This window comes from Geotrypetes seraphini, chromosome 5 (genome assembly GCF_902459505.1).
Source record: "Geotrypetes seraphini chromosome 5, aGeoSer1.1, whole genome shotgun sequence".
NCBI lineage: Eukaryota > Metazoa > Chordata > Amphibia > Gymnophiona > Dermophiidae > Geotrypetes > Geotrypetes seraphini.
In genome coordinates, this window is record NC_047088.1 from 116,675,880 (window position 1) to 116,701,241 (window position 25,362).

Consider the following 25,362-nt stretch of genomic DNA (forward strand, 5'->3'; position numbering starts at 1 on the left):
ACTCCAGTCTATCCCATGGTAGTTGAAGTCCCCCATCACTTCCGCTTTTGCATACCTGCCTCAGTTCAGCCTCCAGGTCCTGGTCGATTTCTTCCGATTGCCCAGGTGGGCGATAGTACACCCAATTTTATGTCTGCTCCAGTTCCTCCCGGTAGCTTAACCCATAGTGATTCCAAGCTATCCGCCCTTACTGTTGTTTCCATCCTGGTTGAGGGCAGTGGCGTACCTATAATAATAATAATAATATCTTTATTTTTCTATACCGCCATAGTCAGGCGACTTCTAGGCGGTTTACATTGTAAGAAGGCTGGACATTCAGCGAATAACAAAGGTCTTAATACAATACAATACATTAAATCCACATACAATACAATACAGTGAGTCTAAATACAATACCATACAAAGAGTCTAAATGCAATACAATAGTCTAAATGGGAAACTTACATATTAATTGGTGATCTAAGGGTAATGAGTGTCTGAAAGATTTAGAACATCCATGAGAGGAGTCTTAGTGGGGGAGGGGACCGTTTTAGTCAATGAATTTTGCGAATAGGGCGGTTTTGATCGATTTGCGGAATGCATTATAAGTCATATTTGGTTCGTTTATGTGGTTTTTCAGCCAGATTTGCTGTCTGTTCGCTTGGAACTTAAAGGTTCTGTCCATGAAGGATTTGTATCTGCAGCCTGTAATCTTTGGGTATGCAAAGATGTTTTTTTTTCTGGTCGTTCTTGTGGGGTTGTGTAGAATGAAGTGAGTTTATAGGTATGAAAGTGCTAGTCCCCAGGCTTGTTTGAAACAGGTGCAAGCGAATTTGAATGGAATTCGCGCTTCTATTGGAAGCCAGTGCAGCTTTTTATAGTAGGGGCTGATGTGGTCGTTTTTTCTTAGTCCGAAAATTAGGCGAACGGTGGTGTTTTGTATTAATCTCAGTTTTTTTATTGTCTTTTGTGGGATGCCCAGGTAGATGATATTGCAGTAGTCAAGAAGGGATAGGATCAGTGCCTGTACCAGCAACCTGAATGATGAAGGGTCAAAGTATTTTTTTATGGTTCTTAGTTTCCATACCGTGTAAAAGCATTTTTTCACTAGTGAGTTTATGTGGTCAGTCATAGTTAGGTGAGTGTCTAGAGTGATACCCAGTATTTTTATGTTTTTGGAAATTGGGTATTCGTGGTTGTTTATTTTTATCGATGTTCTCGTAATTTTGTCATTAGGACTAGCCAGAAAGACTTTTGTTTTCTCTGCGTTTAGTTTTAGTTTGAAATTAGTGGTCCATGTATCGATTTCGGTCATTGTGTTTGAGAGGTTATCTACAATTTCTTTTGTGATGTCGTTTAAGGGTATAAGGATGGATATGTCGTCCGCGTAAATGTAGTGTATTAAGTTTAGTTTTTGTAGTAGGTGACCTAAGGAGGCGATATAGATATTGAAAAGGGTGGGTGATAGGGGGGAACCTTGAGGCACGCCTGAAGGGTTTTTCCATGGTTTGGAGTAGTTTCCATTGCTGATTACTCGGTAGGATCTGTTTGTTAGGAACTCTTGGAACCATTTCTTTGCCTTTCCCGAGATTCCCATTGCTTCAAGGCACAGTAGCATGATTTCATGGTCTACCAGGTCGAACGCGCTGCTGAGATCTAATTGTAGGATCAGTGCGCTTTTGCCTTTGCTAAAGAGATCATAAAGGTGGTTCAGTAAGGAGGCTAGGACAGTTTCTGTGTTGTATCCTTTTCTGAATCCTGATTGGTGTTCGCTAAGGAGGTTAAATTTGTCTAGGTAGTTGACTAGTTGAAGGTTGACCAATCCTTCCTGTATCTTTGTGAAGAGGGGAATGCTTGCTATGGGTCTGAAATTGAGTGTCAGAGCTGAGGAGGCTTTCTGATCTTTGGGGATTGGAGTATGTGGCACCCAGGGCCCATAATTTTTTGACATCCCCCCCCTTGTAAAAAAATATTTTTTGTAATAACCATGAAACTGAATAAATGGTCATAATAGAAACAGGCAGTGAAAATTTTCTTTTATTGAACCTCATATATGTAACCATTATTCCAAACATACCATAACATAACATAAATTATGTCTGAATTGTCATGACATCAGAAGTACATATGGAGTAGTTGCAGGTGATGCTTGGGACAGTTCTGATTGTGTTAGTTCGGTTTTATGTGTTTTTTGAATAGAAGGGTTTTTATTTCTTTTTTGAAGGTTTTGTAGTTTGTGGTCGAGGTCAATAGGTTGTAGAGTTGGGGGTCGAGTGTTGCAGCTCGAATGGCTAGGAGGTTGTCGAACTGTTTTTTTCTTATGACGTTTTTGGTTGGAGGGTGTGTGAATGGTGCGTGAGTTCTCCTATGTCTGGTTGAGGTGGATTGAATTATTTAGCTGAAGAAATTAGTTTTCACCCCCCCCATTCCACACACATTAATTCTCTTCCATTTTTGTTCCCTTTATAAAAAACACTGATAAGTTCTCAGAAAAAAAATACATTAAAATAAGAAGTGAAAACAAAGGCCCCTACAGATGAGAACATAACATAAGAATAGCCTAACTGAGTCAGAACAATGGTCCATCATGCCCAGTTCTCATGGAAGCCAATCCAGGTCACTAGTACCTGGTCAAAACCCAAAGAGTAGCAACATTCCATGCTACCGATCCAGGGCAAGCAGATGTTTTCCCCATGTCTTAATAACAGACTATGGACTTTTCCTCCAGGAATTTGTCCAAACCTTTCTTAAAACCAGCTACGCTATCTGCTTTTACCATAACTTCTGGCCACTTCATTTTTAAGCTGAGATCTTTCCTTCCAAACAGAGACTTTGCTAGATGTCAAATACAGCACAAGGTAACTTCACACGGACTTAGCTGTGCAGGAAATGTGAATCTCCTCATACACCCACCATATAGTGCAAAAATGTGCAAAGGTCTGGTTTTTTCTTTCGATCACTACATAGACTAATGCCACACAAGCAGCGCTGTTACAAACATATTCTGAAGGTCAGTGCTAAGGTTAACAAAGTTTCCTTCCTTGGACCAGAAGGAGATACTGACAAACCACTGGAAGAGATCCCAAAACAACTACCCAGGAACAACACCCAAAGACCCACTCAGTGTGTGAACCAGTTGAGTGGAGTGGACTAACTGGGGGGTGGAAATGGGCCCGGAGTTTGCTCAGCAGAATTTCCCAGATCACCTCTTCCTCTCAACACATTGACACGCTGCCGCCACCACCACTAGGAACACTTCACCGGGTAGGCCAGCAATGCTATCTAATATAATAAAATGCTAGGCCGCGCATGCTCAGTTCCTAAGTGTGCACCGCTTTTCCGTGAGCTGTAGCGACACATAGGAAGTGCGCATGCGCGGCTTACGGTTCTTTGAAAGACGCGGCGGTGGCTACTCTCACGATCCCCGCCTGCAGGTGGAGATCATGAAAGGAGCCACCGCCGCGTCTTTCAACTAAAAAAAAAAAAAAAAAAGTCAAGACCGAAGTTTTTTTCAATTTCAGAGAACCTGCAGCGGCTCTCTCTCTCTCCGGTCATTGGCGTCGTCTTCATTCCTCTCCCCGGCACACCCGAACCCCTGTTCAGCCTCCCGTCCGACCCTACCTTCGGCTCCCTTAGTTCCTTGCCGTCGCTCCTCTTCTCTTCCCGCCCCCCGGTCCCAACAAACGTCCTTACTCCAGCAGGGGCCGCAGCACTCTAAACACGCTGCTTCGCGGCCTGCTACTGCCCTGATTTGCTCTGCCCGTGTCGGGCAGAGCAAATCAGGGCAGTAGCAGGCCGCGAAGCAGTGTGTTTAGAGTGCTGCGGCCCCTGCTGGAGTAAGGACGTTTGTTGGGATCGCGGGATGGGAGCGGCAAGGGACTAAGTTAGCCGGTAGTGCTGTTTTTCCGTGATGGAGGAACACGCGAAAAGAAAACAAAATAAAGAAAATGTTGGCCCCCGCCGAAGAAGTGGAAGGTGGAGGAGGGGCGCGAGGAGCCGGAGAGCTGTTTATAAGTGTGTGTGTGCATGTGTGTATAGCCGAGGAGGAAGTGCAGCAGGAGCAAGGAGGTGGGGAGAGTGGATTTCCCCTACTTGGATGTCAGGCATCAAGAGGATTGGAGTAAAAGCTTTGGTCCTGTGATCCTCACTCTTTTCCTGGGGCTGCTGCTGGACAGGGGGGTGGGGGGAGCAGGTCATAAAGGAGAAGAGCTACTGCTGGACAGGGGGAGGAGGGAATGGGAGGGGTGCTGCTGGACAGGGGGAGATAAAAGGAGAAGGGCTACTGCTATATGGGGGGAGCAGGGAAAGGGGGGGAGGTGTTGCTGGACAGGGAGGAGGTAAAAATAAGGGAGAAGGGCTGCTAGCACCTGTTAATGTAACGGGCTAAACAACTAGTAAACTTTATAAAACACATTATTATATTTTCTTATAAAGCACATATTTTAACTGAACTCTCTAACATCCTCAGCCTTTCCATTCACAAAAATAAAAGGAAGAAAAGTTCCCATTTCCTGCTATCTCATGTCCCCGGCCTATACAATATTTTTCTTCTGCAGAGTGCAGACCCTTCAAAAATCTGACCAAATCCTCATTTCACTTGCATTATAAAGTACTGAGGATGCCATCTCTCCCCAATCCCAGGTCATAGAAACATAGAAACATAGAAGATGACGGCAGAAAAGGGCTACAGCCCATCAAGTCTGCCCACTCTGCTTACCCACCCCATGTCTATGCCCTAATGACCCAATTTCCTTATCTTGACCCTCGTAGGGATCCCACATGGGTATCCCATTTATTCTTAAAGTCTGGCAAGCTGTCTGCCTCGATCACCTGCACTGGAAGCTTGTTCCAATGATCAACCACTCTCTCTGTGAAGAAATACTTTCTGGTGTCGCCATGAAATTTTCCGCCCCTGAGTTTGAGCGGGTGCCCTCTTGTGGCCGAGGGTCCCTTGAGAAAGAAAATATCATCTTCCACTTCGACACGTCCCGTGAGGTACTTAAATGTTTTGATCATGTCTCCCCTCTCCCTAAGTTCCTCGAGAGTGTAGAGCTGCAATTTGTTCAGTCTCTCTTCGTACGAGAGACCCTTGAGCCCCGAGATCATCCTGGTGGCCGTCCGCTGAACCGATTCAATTCTGCGCACATCTTTACTGTAATGTGGCCTCCAGAATTGCACACAGTACTCCAGATGAGGTCTCACCATGGCCCTGTACAACGGCATTATGACTTCAGGCTTTCGGCTGACAAAACTTCTATTGATACAACCCAATATCTGCCTTGCCTTAGATGAAGCCTTCTCCACTTGATTGGCAGTTTTCATGTCTGCACTGATGATTACTCCTAAATCTCGTTCTGCTGAAGTCCTAGTTAAAGTTTCTCCATTCAGAAGTACGTCCTGCATGGATTTCCGCTTCCGAGGTGCATGACCTTACATTTCTTAGCATTGATGCCTAGCTGCCAGGTTGAGGACCAACTTTCCAATGTAAGCAGGTCCTGCGCCATATAATTCTGTAAACTGCATTCACTTACTATATTACATAGTTTGGCGTCATCGGCGAATAGTGTTATTTTACCTTGAAGCCCTTGAGTCAGATCCCCTATGAATATGTTGAAAAGGAGTGGACCCAGGACCGAGCCCTGCGGCACTCCACTGGTCACCTCCGATGTTTTAGAGAGGGTACCATTAACCACCACCCTCTGAAGTCTGCCACTCAGCCAATCATTGACCCATGCAGTTAGTGTCTCTCCTAACCCCATCGATTCCATCTTGCTTAGCAGCCTGCGGTGTGGGACACTGTCAAAAGCTTTCCTGAAGTCCAGGTACATGACGTCCAAAGACTCTCCCAAGTCCAACTTTCTTGTTACCCAGTCAAAGAAGCTGATAAGATTGGATTGGCAGGACCTACCCTTGGTGAATCTATGCTGACTGGGATCCCAAAGATTCCCTTCATTCAAGATCGTGTCCAATTTGCTTTTAATTAGTGTTTCCATGAGTTTGCACACTATTGAGGTGAGACTCACCAGTAACTCACCGATTGATGTGAGACTCACCAATAACTGTTTCCTTGTTTCTATCTTGTACCTTATTGTAACACCCCTGTACCAGCTCTTTGTAGTAGCCTGTATCATATCGTAAACATCCTGTAACTGTTCTCTTGCTAACATCTTGTACCATTGTAAACACCCCAGTACCTACTCATTTGTATTATCCTGTATCCTACTGTTAACACTGTACTCTCTCCAGACACGACTTTCACTGTAAACCGCTTCGAACATAGGGTATAGCGGTATATAAGAAATAAAATTATTATTATTATAATTCGCAGCCTCTGCCCTGCAACCCTTTTTATGCAGAGGAACGACATTAGCTAATTTCCAGTCCAGGGGAACTTTCCCCTTACTTAGGGAGAGATTGAATAGCTCAGCCAACGGTTTCGCCAGGAAATCGCTCAATTCTCTGAGCACTCCTGGGTGCAAATTGTCTGGTCCCATGGCTTTGTTCACCTTGAGTCTTGCCAGTTCACTGTAAACTTCACCTGGTGTGAACTCAAAATTCTGAAATGGGTCTTCTGTGCTTTGTGTTGCCTTCAACTGCGGACCGTGTCCCGGTGCCTCACAGATGAAGACTGAGCAGAAGTATTCATTCAGTAGTTCGGCTTTATCGGTATCTGCTTCCACGTAACTTCCGTCCGGTCTTACTATCCCGCCTGTGTTCCTTTTTCTGTCACTAATATACCTGAAGAAGGATTTGTCCCCCTTTTTAATGTTTTTTGCCAGAATTTCTTCCACTTGAAGTTTTGCCTCCCTAACTGCCATTTTGACCGCTGTAGACCTGGTCCTATATTCTATTTTTGCCTCTCTTTTCTCCGTGCGCTTATAGGAGAGAAACGCTTTTTTCTTCTCCTTAATGAGGTGCGAGATCTCTGCAGTGAACCATTGGGGTTTATTGTTTCTTTGTCGTTTATTTACTGATTTTATAAAGCGGCTAGTTGCTTCATGTATGGTTGATTTCAGTGTTAACCACTTAGCTTCTACATCATCGGTCTCCGCTTGGTCCTGCAGCGTCTGATGGACGAAATCTCCCATGCGTGCGAAGTCTGTGCCCCTTAAATTGAGTACCTTTGTTTTCGTGTTTGATCTAGGGAAGCCTTTCCTAAGGTTGAAACATACTATGTTGTGGTCGCTGGAAGCTAGCGTATCTCCTACTGAGACCTCTGAGACGCTTTCCCCGTTGGTGAGTACCAGGTCGAGGATCGCCTGGGCCCTAGTGGGCTCCGTTACCATTTGTTTGAGACGTGCTCCCTTTATGGAGGTTAAGAGCCTCCTGCTACCGCTGGTTGTCGCTGAAAATGAGTTCCAGTCTGCATTAGGCATATTGAAGTCCCCTAGCAGTACAGCTTCTCCTCGTAGAGTGATATTCTGTATGTCTTCAATTAATTCTGCGTCCATGTCTTCCAGTTGTCTTGGGGGTCTGTATACCACACCTAGATACAGGCATTTTTCTCTGCCTCTTGCCAGGTTTACCCAGAGGGACTCCCCGGTGTACTTGACATCTGTGATCCTGGTGGTTTTGATGTCCTCTTTAATGTATAGAGCTACCCCCCTCCTAACCTGCCCTCTCTGTCCTGACGAAGTAGATTGTAGCCCGGTATAGCCATATCCCACTCATGTGAGTCCGTGAACCAAGTTTCAGATATTGCCACCACATCTAGGTCGGCATTCCTTATTTCAGCCTCTAATTCTAGAATTTTGTTATCTAAACTGTGTGCATTGACATACATGGCCCTCCATATCTTGTGTTTGCTAAGTCCCTGTGAGGCGTATCCTACCCGAGTCGGTGTGACTCCTAAAGAACTGTTTGCAATGTGGGTACTTACCTTGGACATGGAAGCGGAGTTTCGACTCACCTCATCAGGATAATTCCTTTCTGCACTAATATATGAATGGGTACCCTCCCCCGACTTACCTAGTTTAAAGCCCTGTGAAGCAGGCGGGCTAGTCGGTGTCCGAAGATGTTCCTACCCCTACTGGTCAAATGGAGTCCGTCTGGTCCCTGAAGTCCTTGTAGCGCTTCCCCATGGTTTAGGAATCTGAAGTTCATATCCCGGCACCATCCCTGTAGCCACTCGTTCGTCCTCTGGATACGTTCATCTCTGGCTCTTCCCTTGCCTCTAACTGGGAGGATCGATGAGAAAACCACCTGCGCTCCTGTCCGCTTCAGCCTCTCACCCAGTGCTCCAAAGTCTCTGGTGATGGTCTCCGGTGTGTTCCTGGCAGTGTCGTTGGTTCCTATGTGGACAAGAAGCATAGGGAAGTGGTCTCGGGGCGTGAGTAGTCTATCCAGACTGGCGGTGACATCTCGTATCCTGGCTCCAGGCAGACAGCAGACCTCCCTAGATTGCATATCCGGTCTGCAAATTGGTCCCTCGGTGCCCCTCAGCATGGAATCCCCGATGACTATTACTCTACGCTTCTTTGGGGGGAGCCGGTCAGTTGTCCCTGGAGATGGAGCTGTTTGTTGGGCCTGCTCCTGTTCCTCATCGGCAGTTCCTTCCTGAAGAATCTGGAATCTGTTCCGCAGGGTGAGTTGAGGGGTTGATGTATAGCTGCCCTGTTTGTAAGAAGAAGGAGAAGATGAAGAGATTGAAAAAAGGGGGGGGGTCTCCTATGTTTGCCCGTGGAGGAGGTCACCAGCTGCCAGGAGTCAGTGCCGCTAGCCATTTTCTGTATCCCAATTGTTGGTTTAAAACTGATGATTTGGGCGTCTCGAGGATGGACTTGTCATGGGCCTGCTCGATGATTTGGGACAGCTCCTGGACGACTCCGTCGATGTAGGCCTCGTCCTCTCGGATGCTTCTCAGGCGTATCACCTCTTCCCTGAGGCTCCTTAGTTCCTGTATGAGATCTCCATCCAGCTGCGCAGCCTCCTCTGTCTGTGTAGAGACTGTAGTGTAGCGCTGGGGGATGGTCTCTGTCTGCACAGAGACCTCTGTCCACCGTCCTGGGTCCTCCTCCTTCTGCACGCAATCCGTGGTCGCTTCCTGGATCCCCATAGCGACTGGAATACTGGTCTTGATTGTAGACTTCGCGCTTCTTGTCCTCCCTGCCATTGCTGAGTTGTAATTGAGGTCTGCCTGTCAGTAAGGAAGAGAATTAGGAAAATTAGAAAAATCTGTCTGTGAGCAGGTGTGAGATTTTGAAAGTTAGGGTGTCTGAGAGTTGGAAGATTGGGGTATCTAGTGCTTGAAAGATAAGGGTGTCTGAGAGACTGAGAGTTTGAGATGTCTGAGAGGGTTGCTGTCTGTGAGTTAGTATGAGAGCCTGTACGATTAGGGTGAAGGGATAGTGTGTTTGAGAGGTCCGCTTATTGCCCTAAGGTATCGTTGTCTTATGTAGTTTGGCTCTTCTTAAGGCTCTTCGCAAAGGCGCTCTCGCTAAGGCGAGCGCCTTTGCCGCTCACCTTCGCCGCGCGCCGAATGGCTGCGCGCCGTTGGTTCGTCCCCTTTTATGGGGGGAGTTTGGCTGGTGATGTCAGTAGCGCAAACTAGTGCTGCCAGATTCAGGAAAAAAAATTTCGATTCGATTCAGCCCATTGAATTGGTTTATCGATTTGATTTTCCTGCCCAATTGGGTGTTTTTTTTTTCAAACATCCTGGTGGGTTTATTTTATAGCTTTTTCACCCCCCTTTGGCTTCTCCTAACCACACTGGCGCTGTGGTGTAAATAAAATAAAGAAACAAAAAGGACTTTTCCTCTCTCTGTTAAATCCTAGCTCACGTTTGCGGTCTAACACCAGCTCTGGCAGGATATACATTTCAAATCTGACATATTGTAATCACAAAACAGAAAATAAAATTAGTTTTTCTACCTTTTTGTTGTCTGGTTATTTTTCAAATCTTGTTGGTCCAAGGCTCTGGTTGTCTTCTGATAACTTGCTTGCCAGGGTCTCCTTCTTTCTTCTTTCTCCGTGCTAACCATCCATCTGCCATCTCTGTCCTCCCCTTCCGTTTCCCTTCCCTCCCCCGGATGTATGGCATCTTTCCTTTTTTTGTCTCCCTCCACAGATCCACCTTTTCTTAACTACCCTTTCATCCAGCAGCTCTCCCTCCTTCCCCACCACCCCAGGGTCCACCATATCTCCCTTTCTTTTCCCAACTACCCTCCTAACCAGTATCTCTATCCCCCCCCCACACCATCCCTTGTGTCCAACTTCTCTCCCTTTCTGTTCCTTCCCTCCCTAAAACCCATGTCCATCATCTCTCTCTCTCTCCTCTATTTTCAGACCCATTATTTCTTCCCACCCAAAGTCCGGCATATGCACGTCTCTTTGAACCCCTCCCCCCTTCCCTCCGTGTACTTCTACACCAGGGCCCCCTCCTCCCCTGAAGGCCTGTCCCCCCCTTAAAGGTCTGCATCCCTCCCCTGAAGGCCTGTCCCCCCTTGAAGGCCTGCCTGCCTGTTCCCCTTGAAGGCCTGCCCCCCCCCGAAGGCCTACACTTCCCTCGAAGGCCTGCCCCCCCTTGAAGGCCTGCACCCCCTCGAAGGCCTGTCCCCCCCTTGAAGGCCTGTGTCCTCCCTTGAAGGCCTGTCCCCTCCGAAGGCCTGCACCCCCCCGAAGGCTTGTCCCCCCTTTGAAGGCTTGCCTGCCTGTTCTCCATGAAGGCCTGTCCCCCTGAAGGCCTGTCTCCCCCCCCTCCACAAGGTCTGCCTGCCTGCCCCACCCTGAAGGCCTGCTGCCCCCCCACTACCTCGAAGGACCACTCGGCCCCACTCCCACCACCACGAAGCACTGCTTATTCCCCCGGCCTCCCCGCTTCATTTCCCTGGGGAAACAGCCTGCAGTAAGATCGCTGGCATCGCGATCTTGCTGCAGGCTGTTTCCAGACGCGACACCCGGGGTGGGGGGGGGAACCGGACCGGACCAGGAGCACCCCCTCAGGGCTTGGCACCCGGGGCGGACCCCCCCCTTGGTACGCCACTGGTTGAGGGTATGAAGTCTTTTATATATAGCGCTATTCCTCCACCCTTTTTGTGTGTCCTGTCTCTCCTGTAGAGTTTGTACCCTGGTATGGCCACATCCCATTTATTGTCATCAGTCCACCACGTTTCTGTGACTCCAATTATGTCTAGGTCTTTTTTGCTGGCTATGACTTCCAGCTCTCCCATTTTGGCCCTTAGGCTCCTAGCATTAGTATATAGGCAATGTAAGTCCCGATTGTTTGCCTTTCCTGCTGGTTTTCCTCGTGGTCTGGAGAGGGTGAACAACCTGTCCTTATCTACTAAGTCTATCCCCTTCAGTACCTTGAATATTTTGATCATGTCCCCTCTCAATCTCCTCTGTTCGAGGGAGAAGAGGCCCAGTTTCTCAAATCTTTCACTGTACGGCAGCTCCTCCAACCCCTTAACCATCTTAGTCGCTCTTCTCTGGACCCTTTCGAGTAGTACCGTGTCCTTCTTCATGTACGGCGACCAGTGTTGGACGCAGTACTCCAGGTGAGGGCGCACCATGACCCAGTACATTGGCATGATAACCTTCTCTGATCTGTTCATGATCCCCTTCTTTATCATTCCTTGCATTCTGTTTGCCCTTTTTGCTGCCGCCGCACATTACGTGGACGGCTTTATCGACTTGTCGATCAGAACTCCCAAGTCCCTTTCCTGGGAGGTTTCTCCAAGTACTGCCCCGGACATCCCATATTCGTGCATGAGATTTTTGTTACTGACATGCATCACTTTATACTTATCCACGTTTAACCTCGTCTGCCATGTCGATGCCCATTCCTCGAGCCTGATTATGTTACGTTGCAGATCTTCGCAATCCCTCTGCATCTTCACTACTCTGAATAACTTCGTATCATCCGCAAATTTAATCACCTCGCTCATCGTACCTATGTCCAGATTGTTTATAAAGATGTTGAAGAGCACGGGTCCAAGCACCGAGCCCTGCGGCACCCCACTGGTGACGCTCTTCCAGTCTGAGTATTGTCCATTTACCCCCACTCTCTTTTTCCTATGCTCCAGCCAGTTTTTAATCCACGTGAGTATTTTACCCTTGATTCCCCAGCACAAGAAAAGGATTAAAAACTTTCTCCATACAACATAAACAGAAGCTAGAAAATGCCCCTCACAACAGAATAGCAAACCAGAATCTCACAAAAAAGTAAGGATTAGACAGGGAGCAAAATGAGAGAGTGCAAAAATGTTTGCTTAACTCAAAACTATGTTGTCTCTGTAGCAGGTCAGTTCACAGAAGCCTTTACCAGAACAATGGCAGCACACACTGTAATTTTTTTCCGTTATCTAGAAGTGACTAATAACTTTCGGCTATCCGATCATTTAAAAGAGCTAGTGTCTAAGGCATCTATTTTCAGATTCACATAGCAACTTTTGTCGCTTATATTAACTATGGTAAACAGCCACTAATGTCTTGGAGGGCACATGTCACAGGAAGAGTAGCTTCTTCATGGGTGGAGGCCCAGGTGATCCCACCTGAGGAGATTTGTAGAGCCACATGGTCCATACTTCATTCTTTTACACAGTTTTATAGCATGGAGATAGCAGTGCAAAAGGACTCCACTTTTGAGACCTTAGTGTTAAGGGCAGGCTGATCTGACCTGCCCTAGATTCAAGGATTGCTTTGATACATCCCACTTGTTAGGACTTGTATGCCCTGTGCACCAGAAGGGAAGATTAGGTTCTTACCTCGATGATCTTTCATTTAGCAGGGCATACCAGTCCTGATTCCTTGCCCTGTCAGTGTAATTATTCACCTGATTACTGTGAACTTCAGATTTTCTAATACTAGTCAGGTATTATGAATGCTAAGTCATATTATCATTGCAAATGTAATTGAGAGAATACAAACTCCTTAAATGTTATTGCTGGTTGCATTCAGATAGGTTGGTGTTTTATATGATACAAGGGCAAATCAAAAAGTTAAAAGCAATTCTTAAATTATGTTAGAACCTGAACGTAACTAGTGAAATGCAACATATGTTCTCATATATTGCCTGTTGGATAGTTCGTCCATGCACAGTGCAGTGCTTTGCCTTATTCAGGTGGCAGCCCCAAAGTCTGAAACATGGACGCTTCGTTGCAAGATTACACCATTGAAAAACAATGTGCAATGGCTGCCAATGTGACCCAGAGGACTTCGGGAGTTTGGAGCAGGCACCCCTGTGGACGCCCTGCTGTCAGCTGTGCAAGGTGAAAGGCCCTAATCGGCCTTTAAAGAAAACTTTCTGCCACGAGGTGGTGGGCTACCACTGTGACCCAGAGGATTTGGGGATTTAGAGCAGGCACCCCCTGCTGTCATCTGTGCGGCCCTAATCAGCCTTTAAAAGAACTTCCCACCACGGTCCGAGAATGTGAGCCTGTGGTTGTGTGTCCGTATGAACCCCTTTGGAGCCCAGAGAAGCCTAGAGGATTTGGAACAGGTTATAATTTATTTATAATAGTTTGCCCGTTTTTCTGATGTCTACTTTGAGTTAAAATATGGGGAAAAGGAAGGCAAAAATAATTCCTTGGCAGTAGGGGTCCTTAGATAGATTTTTGCAGCCAACTGTTGTAACTATTAATGTCGATAGGGTGAATTTATGTGAACCAGCCTCTTTGTCTGGGGAACCTTCAACTCCCTCCAACCTTTATTAAAAATTTGTGGGCAGTATTGATTCAACCTCTAAAGATGTGGTTGAATCATCTCCCCTACAAGTTTTGGCAGGAGCTACAAATGTTGGGCCTGTTAGCCAGGGTGCTGTATCAGCTAGCTCCCATGACTTGGTTCCTGTCCAAATGGAATTGGAACCGAGTATGGAGATGTTCCCAAAGGAAAAAACAATTACCTTGCAGAATGTATAGCTAGTAGTGAATAGAACTGAAACTTCTCTTCAAAGCACTGTTTCTAAGTTGTGTTAGTTTTCTAATGATATGTCCTGAGACCCAGTTGGCTTTGATCACAAATAGAGTGGATAAGGTAGAAGCTTCTTTGAATACTTTACAGTCGGTAGCAAAGTCCAGTGTTAAGGATAGTGTGTTGATGCATTTTTAAATTAAGAAAATGGAAAATTTAATTAGAAATAGAAATCTTAGGTTTCTTAATTTCCCTATCTCTCATTACCTGGCACCATTAGAGTTTCTGAAAATGTATCTGAGGGATATTCTTCAATACTTGGCTGTGGATTCTTTTGTTCCTGATAATTTATACTATATTCCCAGAAGCTCAAGGGTTGCTGTAGAGGAAGGTCAAATTGACCAACTGGTGTCTCCGGACATTTTAAATATTTCCCAGTTCTTGGAATCTTCTAAGGACTATATTGACAAAAGGACTACTTAAACTATGCAGTATTTTTTTAAAAAGCATAGTAACATGGTAAATGACAGCAGATAAAGACCCGAGTGCTCCATCCAGTCTGCCCAACCATACATGCTCTATAAATTAATTTAGTTTAAATGGTCCTTTTTCTTAGATATTTCTGGGCCAGAAACCCAGAGCCCTGCCTAGTAGTGTGCTTAGGTTCCATCTACTGGAGTCTCCATCAAAGCTCACTCCAGCCCATCTTAACTATTCCAGCAATCGAAACCCTCCCCAGCCCTTCCTCAACTGAATAGTCCATATTCAGGACACAGGCCATGCAATTTTGCCCAGAACTGACCTTTGTTCCTTCAATGTATACCCATTATTTTCTGATTAGAGATCCTCTGTGTTCATCCCACGCTGACACTGTTTTCTTCTCCACCACCTCCCTCGGGAGCTTCAGGTCTTTTTATGTCCTTTGCCAGATACAGTCTCCAAAATTGAACACAATACTCCAAGTGGGGCCACACCATCGACCTGTACAGGGGCATCAATATCTTCTTTCTTCTACTGGTCACACCTCTCTCTATATAGCCTAACATCCTTATGGCAACAGCCATCGCCTTGTCACACTGTTTCTTTACCTTCAGATCTTCAGACACTATCACCCCAAGGTCCCTCTCCCCATCAATGCATATCAGCCTCTCACCTCCCAGCACATAAGGCTCCTTCCGATTTCTAATCTCCAAATGCATTACTCTTCACTTTTTTGCATTGAATTTTATTTGCCAGATAGTAACAGTTATTAGACCATTCTTATAACTTTTACAATCCTTTTTCATGTTTTCCACTCCCTCCTCGGTATCTACTCTGATTCAAATCTTGGTATCATCTGCAAAAAGGCAAACATTTCCTTCTATCCCTTTGGAAATGTCACTCACAAACATATTGAACAAGATCTTCCCCAGCACCGATCTCTGAGGGACTCCACTACTCACCTTTTCTTCTTCCGAGCGGATTCCATTGACCACTACCCTCTGGCGTCTGTCCTTCAACCAGTTTCTAATCCAGTTCACCACTTTGGGTCCTAAGTTCAGCCCAAAAAGTTTGTTCAAGAGCTTTCTATGAGGAAGCGTGTCAAACGCTTTGCTGAAATCTAAGTAAATTACATCTAGCATATGTTCTTGATCCAATTCTCCAGTCACCCAATCAAAAAATTAAATCAGACTCGTCTGGCATGATTTACCTTTTATAAAACCATGTTGCCTCGGATCCTATAACTCATTTGATTCCATGAATTTCACTAACCTTTCTTTCAGCAACGCTTCCATTATTTTTCCAATAACCGAAGTGAGGCTTACCGGCCTATAGTTTCCCGCTTCATCTCTGCCACCACTTTTGTGAATAGGGACTACATCCGCTCTTCTCTAATCCCCAAGAACCAGTCCCATCTCTAAAGATTTGTTGAACAAATCTTTAATAGGACTCGCCATAACCTTTCTGAGCTCCCTCAATATCCTGGGATGGATCCCGTCTGGTGCCATTGCTTTGTCCACCTTCCATTTTTCAAGTTCTGTATAAACACTTTTTTCCATGAATGACACGATATGTACTCCATTCTCATGTGTAACTTTGCCAGACAATCTTGGTCCTTCTCCAGGATCTTGTTCCGTGAACACAGAACAGAAATATTTGTTTACCATTTTTGCTTTTTCCTCATCACTCTCCACTTATCGACACACATTATCTTTTAGACTCACAATTACATTTTTCTTCTTCCTTTCACTAATATATCTAAAAAAAAATTTGGCTCCCTTTTTTACATTCCTAGCCATATGCTCTTCTGCTTTCACTTTCGCCAGTTTCACCTGGTAGTCCTTTCTGTACTTCTCTTCTTGGATATTTTTATATTTCACGAACACCAGCTCTTTTGCTTTTATTTTCTCCGCCACAAGTTTAGAGAACCATTTCAGTTTCCTTTTTCTCTTGTTTTTATTTATTTTCCTCACATAAAGTTCAGTAGCCATTTTTATTGCTCCTTTCAGCTTTCACCACTGTTTTTCCACTTCCATTATGTCGTTCCACCCTAAGAGCTCTTTCTTCAGGTACACTCCCATTTTACTAAAGTGCGTATATTTGAAATCTAGGGTTTTGAGTTTTGTGTGGTCGCCCTCCACTTTAGCTGTTATATCAAACCAAACCGTTTGATGATCACTATTTCTCAGGTTGGCACCCACTTGAACATTAGAGATACGCTCCCCATTTGTGAAGTCCAGATTCAATATCGCTTTTTCCCTCGTGGGTTCTGTCACCATTTGTCTGAGCAGAGCCTCTTGAAAGGCATCCACAGTCTCCCTACTTTTTTCTGATTTCGCAGACAGAACATTCCAGTACGCATCCAGCAAACTGAAGTCACCCAACAGCAGCATCTCCTCTTTCTTTCCAAACTTTTGGATATCCACAATCAGATTTTTATCAATTTGCTGTAATTGAGTTGGAGATCTATAGACTACACCCACATAAATAGAAGTTTTATCTTGTCTTTTCAAAGCAATCCATATCGTTTCTTCCTCTCCCAGGTCCCCTGCATTTCAGTCGCTTGGATATCAATCTTTGTTAAGAGACAGGAATATTTTTGTGGTCAACTGCTTCAAGTTTTCCCAGATGTAGCCAAACAGACTCAAAATAGGAGGAAACAGTTCCTTCAGCTGAAGCCTAGTGTTCTAGCTTTGGGAGCTATCCTTCTACTTTAAATTTCCCTGTAAATGCTTGATTTCCTATGGGAATAATAGGTTCACATTTGTTGATCCCTCCCAGTTAGAATTGTTTCTTAAAGATAAACCTGCGATAGAGAAAGTTTTGTTAACTGATGAGGGTGTTGAGGAAAAGGCAGAAGATAAGTGAACTTGAAGAATTGTCCTGCTCCAAATGTATGAGAAAAATGTATTTGAACAAGTCCAAAACAAAACTACTTTGGTTCAGCCCAAAATTAGACCAACTACCCACCTTCATCCCACTGTCCTCTGGCTCCATACTGCAGCTTGAATTCTCAAGCAAAGTTCTAGGCATCATCATTGATTCTACATTGTCCTTCAACAACCACCTCAATTCCTTGGTAAAAAAATGCTTTTTCAGCCTTCACATGCTGAGGAAAGTAAGATCCTGCTTCCATCAAAAACACTTTGCCGTCCTTGTTCAATCCATCATCCTTTCCAGACTGGATTATTGCAACTCTTATCTACTTAAGCCTAACAAAGAAAAGCCTCCAAAGACTTCAGCGGATTCAGAATGTTGCGGCTAAGCTTATCTTCACAAAAAGTAAATTTGACCATGTCTCACCGCTCCTGTTCAAGCTTCACTGGCTTCCAGTAATTTCCAGGGTCCACTTTAAATGCGCCTGCCTAACTTTCAAGATCCTGCACGGCATCCTTCCTCCCTTTATTCCACTTTCTTGGAATTCCTCAAATCCTAATACCACCAGATCCACCCAAAAATTAAAACTATTTTTCCCCTCATTAAAAGGCATTTCACATGCAGGAAAACTAGGGACCTCCCTCCCCTTCAGAATCACTGAGCTCTGGAACAACCTTATCTCCCCACTTCGGAATCTGAGCTCCCTCCAACTTTTCCATAAATATCTGAAAACTTGGCTATTCTCAAAGATGTAATACTTCCTCCCTCTCTGGTATACTAAGCCCCTCTAAACATTCTTTATACTAAGGCCTATAACCCTTCATTGGAGTTCCTTTTCTATCCCATCTCCTGTAAACTGTGCCGAGCTCTACGATTGTGGAGAGGATGCAGTATACAAACCTAAGGTTTAGTTTAGTTTCTTTTTTATCTTTGTTTGAATTTCCCTTTTAGTCCACTTAGGGCACGTATCAGCCTATATAATATGAGCTAACATATGATTTAAAGATGTTATTTCCTTTTGTAAAGGTTTTTTATTTTTCCATTTCTGTTTAGCTGAAATCTATATGTTTGTAATTTGTCATTTTGTAACAAATTAACAAAGAAATAATTAAAAAAAGAAAAACAATGTGCAATAGTGCTCTTTGAACAGAAGGAGAGAAACCTGTGGAAATTCACCATCTGATATTGACTCAGTATGGACAGAGCACAATGAATCAACAAAAGGTTTGAGTGGGTAAAAAGTTTTAAAGTGGGAAGAGCAGGTGTAGCCAACGAAGGTCATTCTAGTCGCCCATCAACATCGTGCACACAAGAGCACATTGACAGGGCAGATGCCTTGATTAGCGAAGAATGACGGATGATGGTGTCTCAATTGGCTGCAAATTTAGATATCATCTATGGATCACTATCAAGAACAACTAACCTCCAGTGTTATATACCAAGGTAGGGAGAACGAGAGGGCACTCTCTAAAGTTAAAAGGGGATAGATTCCGTACAAACATAAGGAAGTTCTTCTTCATCCAGAGAGTGGTAGAAAACTGGAACCCTCTTTCAGAGTCTGTTATAGGGGAAATCACCCTCCAGGGATTCAAGACAAAGTTGGATAAGTTCCTGCTAAACCAGAACGTATGCAGGTAAGGCTTCACTCATTTAGAGCACTGGTCTTTGACCAAAGGGCTGCCGCGTGAGCGGACTGCTGGGCACAATGGACCACTGGTCAGACCCAGCAGCGGAATTTCTTATGTTCTTATAAGTATATTGCCTCCTCTGTAGAGGTGGTTTTATAGGGCTGTTTCTTGTTACTTAAATACGAGCTTATTTCCTTTGGTTTTTGATGTTCTTGTATCTTCCCTTGTTGAGTTCAATAAAATATACTTGACAATAAGTATATTGCCTTTGACTTCTTTGTATTATCTGTGGATCTGCATTTGACATAATGCATGATGACTTACAGGAAAGTCTGTGCACGATGGGTTCCCAAATGGCAACAGTGTGGGAGATTGTGACCCAGTTCTGAGATAGTATGAAGATCTGAGTATTCTGAAGAAAACTGTCACTTGTGACGAGACATGAGTGCATCACTGTGACCCAGACAGCAAAAGACAAAGCATGATGAAGTAAAGGAAGTGTTACTCACCTGGCTTTGGGAGCAGCTGAAAAACTTCTCTGCAGTTGAATGATACAACAAATGTGTCATCTTGTATGGGGACTATGTGGAAAAGTGATATGCTCAATTGCTCAGTTACTTCTATTAAAGCAGTTAAATGTATTTTTGCCTTTATTTTTTTGTTTTACCCTCGTATGTTTTGATTAACATTGTTCATTACAACTTGTTACTTAGCTGAACAGAAATGTCTTGTAGGGGAAGTTCCCCATACCCATCCTTCTTATGTCTCCTATTGTAGTGGTTATCGAGTGCTTTGGTACAAACTGGAGAGAGCAGTATAGCTCACCAAGAAAGGAGGCAGAGCTGAAGAAATTGTAGATGATTCCTTCTGCACAGCTCGTGGTTAGGGGAAATTAACCCACTTGTCAGGACTCATATACCCTGTTACCAGAAAGAAGATTATCAAGGTAAGAACCTAATCTTTCCATAGACTCAGAAGTAATCTAAGGAAATACTTTTTTTTTTTTTAACAGAAAGTGTGGTAGATGCATAGAATCTTCTCCCAGTAGAGGTGATGAAGACACTGTGTCTGAATTCAAGAAAAATTAGGACAGGCATGTGGGATCTCTTAGGGAAAGGAGGCGATATTGGATGCTATAGGGATGGGTCATTTGGCCTTTATTTGCCATCATGTTTCACTGCTTCTGCTATTTTGCTTGATGTCTTGAGATGTGGCCTCACTACATATTCTCCTGATGAAGAAAGTGGGAGAGCAGCTCCTGAGAGAGAGGCCGCAAAAGAAACAAATGTGGAGGTGCATCACATTGTTGCTACCAAGAGATTTCTTCCAGCAGAAATGAAGGTGGGTGAATGAAAAACAGTTCAAGACTTATGGAAGGTCTCTCTTCAGGCTGAATGAAGGGACTGAGTCAGTCAGAAGTGGTCCATGGGCTATATGTTTATCAATATTCTGATACTATCAAACAGGTATCAAAATGCTCAGACTGTTAATAGGAAGCAATTAAAGAGCTAGAACTATGAAGTTATATAGTTTTTACTTCATCTCGATAAGAACATAAGAATTGCCGCTGCTGGGTCAGACCAGTAGTCCATCTTGCTCAGCAGTCCGCTCACGCAGCAGCTCTTAGGTCAAAGATCATTGCTCTAAATGAGTCCAGCCTCACCTGCGTACGTTCCAGTTTAGCAGGAAATTGTCCAACTTTGTCTTGTCTTTGTCTTTGGAGGGTGTTTTCCCCTATAACAGACTCCGGAAGAGCATTCCAGTTGTCTACCACTCTGGGTGAAGAAGAACTTCCTTACGTTTGTAGGGAATCTATCCCCTTTCAGCTTTAGGGAGTGCCCTCTCGTTCTCCCTACCTTGGAGAGGGTAAACAATCTGCCTTTATCTACTAAGTCTATTCCCTTCAGTATCTTGAATGTTTCGATCATGTCCCCTCTGTCTCCTCTTTTCAAGGGAGAAAAGAGGTCCAGTTTCTCCAGTCTCTCACTGTATGGTAACTCCTCCAGCCCTTTAACCATTTTAGTCACTCTTCTCTGGACCCTTTCGAGTCAATTGATGATTTTTTTTTTAAACATTCTATGAGAAGCAGTAACCAAATGTTTTAGACTGTTGACATTAATAGAACTATAACTGACATGAAAAATTTCCTCTAGTTAATTCTATGGAGAGAAGTGCTATAATTTATTGCAGAATATTGACATAATTTTTTATCTTTTGTTAAATGCATATTCTTTGAGGACTAGCAGGATATCACTACATATAGGTGAAATGTCTCCTGCTGTCCTCAGGGTATACCTACTACAGGTGTATAACTTTGCTACTCTAATCTAATCCCTTCAAAAGAGGGTTCGCACAATATATTAATTAAAAAAAATCCCTAATCCAAAATAGCAGAAAATAAGTAAGTCTAATCTTTTCCTAAAGATTTGATAGGTAGTTTAAGGCTGCAGACTGATAGATAATTCATTGCTTTATTTGCTCAATAGTTTATTTAAGAATGCCATGATGTTTTAAAATGATTGTATATCAAACAAAAAATAAAGAAATATAAATATATTTTTTGAATAGGTAGAAGATAAGGTTTTTAGAATTTAATCTTATCTTTGCTTTCCAGGAGGACCAAGCATTATCATCTCTTCCAGTTGCAGCTTGTGATTATGGCAGCTGTAAGTCTTTCTTTTATTTTCTTCTAAGTATAAAATAATTGAAGCCTATGCAGGGTATAGAATGTAACATCAAACATCAACATCCAGTCATTAAATTGTATATATTCATATGTATATATTCATGATCCTCAGCGGGCACCTAAGCCCATTTGGTTACTGTGAAATTATCACAATCACCCGATCGTCATAGGATCGATATTATGTATTCTTTTTATATATCTTTTATCGTATTTTAATTTTTACTTATCTTGATTAGTAATAAATCCCTAGGAGCACCTCTATCGACACGCACATGTTTCAAAATGATTTTCATTAGGGTTGAGGCTCCCACATATAGCTACAAAACAAAAAATTATCAATATTAGTCACTGAGAATACCTTCATTTATATCTTCATTACATTACTATCTAATATAATAAAATGCTAGGCCGCGCATGCGCACTAAAAAAAACGTGTTCCCTGATCTGTCGGGTTTTTTTTAGTGCGCATGCGCGGGTTGTACGTCACCAAACTCGGCAACGCAAGCCATGTCCGCCGTCGGCCTCGAGCTCCTGGGGGCCGGCGGCTCGAGTCGCCCCCACTCCCACTTCAGCTGGCACGGACGGTTTGAGAATGAGGGAGAGAACAACGCAGCCAGACGGACCGCGGGAAGGGAAAGGGGGGGAGGGTTTCGAGGGAGCCGGCTGGCCGCATAAATTATTTTAATTTGAAATCTGCCGCCGTCGCCACGGCTCCTCTCTCTTCTTCCGACATAATATAAGTGCAGCTCATGAGAGGAGCCGCGGCGGCGGCTTTGAAAACGGCTCCCTTAGTTCGCTGCATTTTTTTTTTAAGTTTAAAACTGCCGCCGTGGCTCCTCTCACGATCCCGGCCTGTGTCAGAGAAGGCTTCCGACGCAGGCCGGATCGTGAGAGGAGCCGCGTAGGCATCTTTAAACTTAAAAAAAATCCAGCAAAGAACTAAGGGAGCCGTTTTATCTCCATGCTGCTACGAAGGAACAGGTGAGGGGGAGGGAAATGCTGATGCTGATGCACAGGGAGCAGGCAGGCATGGCAGGCAAGCAGGGGAAGAGGGAGAGGGGCTGCTTTGGGGGTAGGGGTGTGCTGGGGGCACACAGCAGTCATGGGCAGGGGATCACAGAACAGGCAGGCATGGCTCAACAAGGGGAGAGGGAAAGGGGGCTACTTTGGTTTCCTGGGCCAGACAGCAATCATAGGGGGGAAACAGAAAGGGGCCACGGAGCAGGCAGGCATGGCACAAAAGGGGGCAGGGGCATTGGGAAACGGGGCTGCTTTGGGGGGAAGGGTGTTCTGGGGGCACACACCAATCATGCCGGGGAAGAGAAGGGGGGCCACAGAGAGATAGGCAGGCATGGCGCAAGACAGAGACACAGACAGAAAGAATGACAGACAGACAGACAGCATGCAAGCACAGAGAGAGAAAGGGAAAAAAAAACAGTCGTCTACTCTAGCACCTGTTGCACAGGGGGAGAACGAAAGAGATGCTGATGGACAGGGGGTTGAAGAAAAGGAACGGAGGACTAATGTTGGACAGGGGGAGAAGGAAAGAGGTGCTGCTGGACAGGGGGGAGGTAAAACAAAGGGAGAAGGGCTGCTGCTGCATAAGGAGAGCAGGGAAGGGGTGGTGGTGGACACAGGGGAGGTAAAAGGAAGGGAAAATGGACAGGGGGAGCAGGCAAGGGGTGGTGATGGACAGCCAAGGAAAAAGAAAGGCAGAAAGAAAAAAAGCGGCTAAGGAGAGAAAGAAATAAAGACAGACACACACACATATGTTCTAGCACCCGTTAATGTAACGGGCTTAAAGACTAGTTCTACAAATATTCTAACGAGGACCTAGTTTATACAGTAGATTTATTTAGCATTACTTACTAATGTGCTTCAAAGCTGTCGCTCCTCTCCATAAGATTTCATGTTAAGTTAGCATCTGTCCTCAGTTCCGGATTTTAAACCAAATAGAACCCGGAACTGATTTCAAGGGGGGAGCGATTATCTTTCAATTAGCTAGCGAGAACACACCACTAAAATAGACTTATACTTCTGGGATGTTAATTAAAGAATGATTTTAACACTAAAAATTACAACTTATCAAGCCCCTTTATATTGTGAACGTCATAGCCATTTCTTCATCCAAACCCATTATATACTAAAATCTACAAAAGATAAATCTATTTTATGTTCAAAACTTCTACATTCAGAGCCTTTTATATAATTTTAAGACTGGATAGTACAGCTTATGAAGCCCCTTATTTTTACACTATAGACATCCAGTTGATTTCTTCATTCAGACCATTTGGAACTAAAGTTTTTAAAAGATAGATACTTTTTTTTTCTTTTATATTCAAAGCTTTTTTATAGTTTTTTTTATAGTTTATAGAATGTAAGCATTGACTTTTCTTTTGTTTTGTTGATACTGAGGATTGTGTACAAATTCTTACATTTCAGGAAATAGTTACCTTGGGGATGTTTGTTTGACTTTGAGACGTAATACCCGGTTTTGGGTGCCATCCTATTATAGTTATATATTTGGTAAGCTATCTTTTAAATCATGGGTGAGGAGGGCGCTTTCACAAAACACAAGCGCAGTTCCGGGGAAAAGTCTCATAAGTCGTCAAAACATTCCAAATCTGAGTCCCACAGATCGGCTTTGGCCGTCGGGGACTATTTTCTGCTGGAGTTTGTGGATATGATGTATCAGGCTTTCATGAGAAAGCGGGCTATGCCTGTGTCTCCCTCTCAGTCTCCATTGCGGCAGTCTGTTCAGCCTTTGGATTCCAGCATGTCTGTCTGCTCCCTTGCTGGTCCGCCTGAAAGCCAGCGGCAACTTCCTGTTATTGGCTCGGTCCCTGCGTCAATTTCTATACTATTGCTGTCGCATAGCTCTTTGGCGGGCTCCGCTGATGTGGCTAGCCTAGCGGATCTCGAGGATTCCCAGAACACTGGTTTCCATGATCTGGGAGAGGATCTGGCAGTGTGCAGCTCTTTAAGTCCAGTTGCCTTCCTAATCTTATCTCTGAATCCTTACGGACATTGAAACTTTATTCAGACTCAGTGGTTCAGGTGGAGTGTTCTGTCATGAGTTCTAAGCCTCTGCATACTGCTGCATTTCCGGATCACGTGGATCTGGCGGAAATACTCTTGGAGGTTTGGGAGGCCCCCAGAGGGTCCCCTGAAGTGCACTAGGGCCATGGCTAAATTGTATATCATGACATCGGAATTTCCAATCGCCTAGTCCTGCCGAGGGTGGATTCGGTGGTAGCTCAGGTCACTAAACGTACCTCTTTGCCCTCGGATGGAGGGGTTGTCCTGAAGAATGTCTAGGACCAAAAACTAGATTTTGTCTTGAAGCGCCTTTTTTATTCCACTGCAACAGGAGTGCGAGCTGCAGTGGCCACTTCCTTTGTGGCCCGGGCATGTCATACTAAACATTGTCAGGATCCTGAGGAGGTTGTATTTCGGGATCTCGACTTCCTGGTTTCTGAAGTGGCAGACGCACTCTGATATTTTGAAAGTTTTTGCTAAGCTGGGAGCTTATTCAGTTTCTGCTAGGAAAATGTTATGTATTTGCTAGTGGTCAGGTGATTCTTCATCTGAACAAATTGACTTTTAAAGATTTGCTCTTGTTTGGCCAGGGTTTGGATGACCTGAGGGCAAGTATGCACGACCGTAAGCCTAAAGCACTTCCTAGCTCTAGACCTCTTCTGACCAGTGGGACGAGGCGACCGAATTTTTGTCCCTTCCAGAGAATCTCACAGGGAAATCATACGCTGAACTCCCTGCGTCAGGACAGCATTTCGGAGCATCCTTCAGACCTCGCTTTGGAGGTGCAGTGCGCCAACAGCCTGCCAACTCTCGACCTTCTGT

At 44.5% G+C, this 25,362-nt stretch overlaps 1 protein-coding gene across 15 annotated transcripts in view; it reads left to right on the plus strand.

Annotated features, from left to right (window-relative positions):
* Window positions 1–25,362, plus strand: part of PCNT (pericentrin) — an 820,497-nt gene that overhangs the window by 130,962 nt on the left and 664,173 nt on the right. For all 15 annotated transcript variants that reach the window (XR_004539480.1, XR_004539479.1, XR_004539483.1 and 12 more), the window contains one exon: window positions 21,430–21,481. Coding sequence is in view for 5 of the 15 variants with exons in the window: in XM_033944852.1 (XP_033800743.1) it covers window positions 21,430–21,481 (52 nt within the window). In the remaining 10 variants the exon portion in view is untranslated. The remainder of the gene's footprint in view (window positions 1–21,429; window positions 21,482–25,362) is intronic.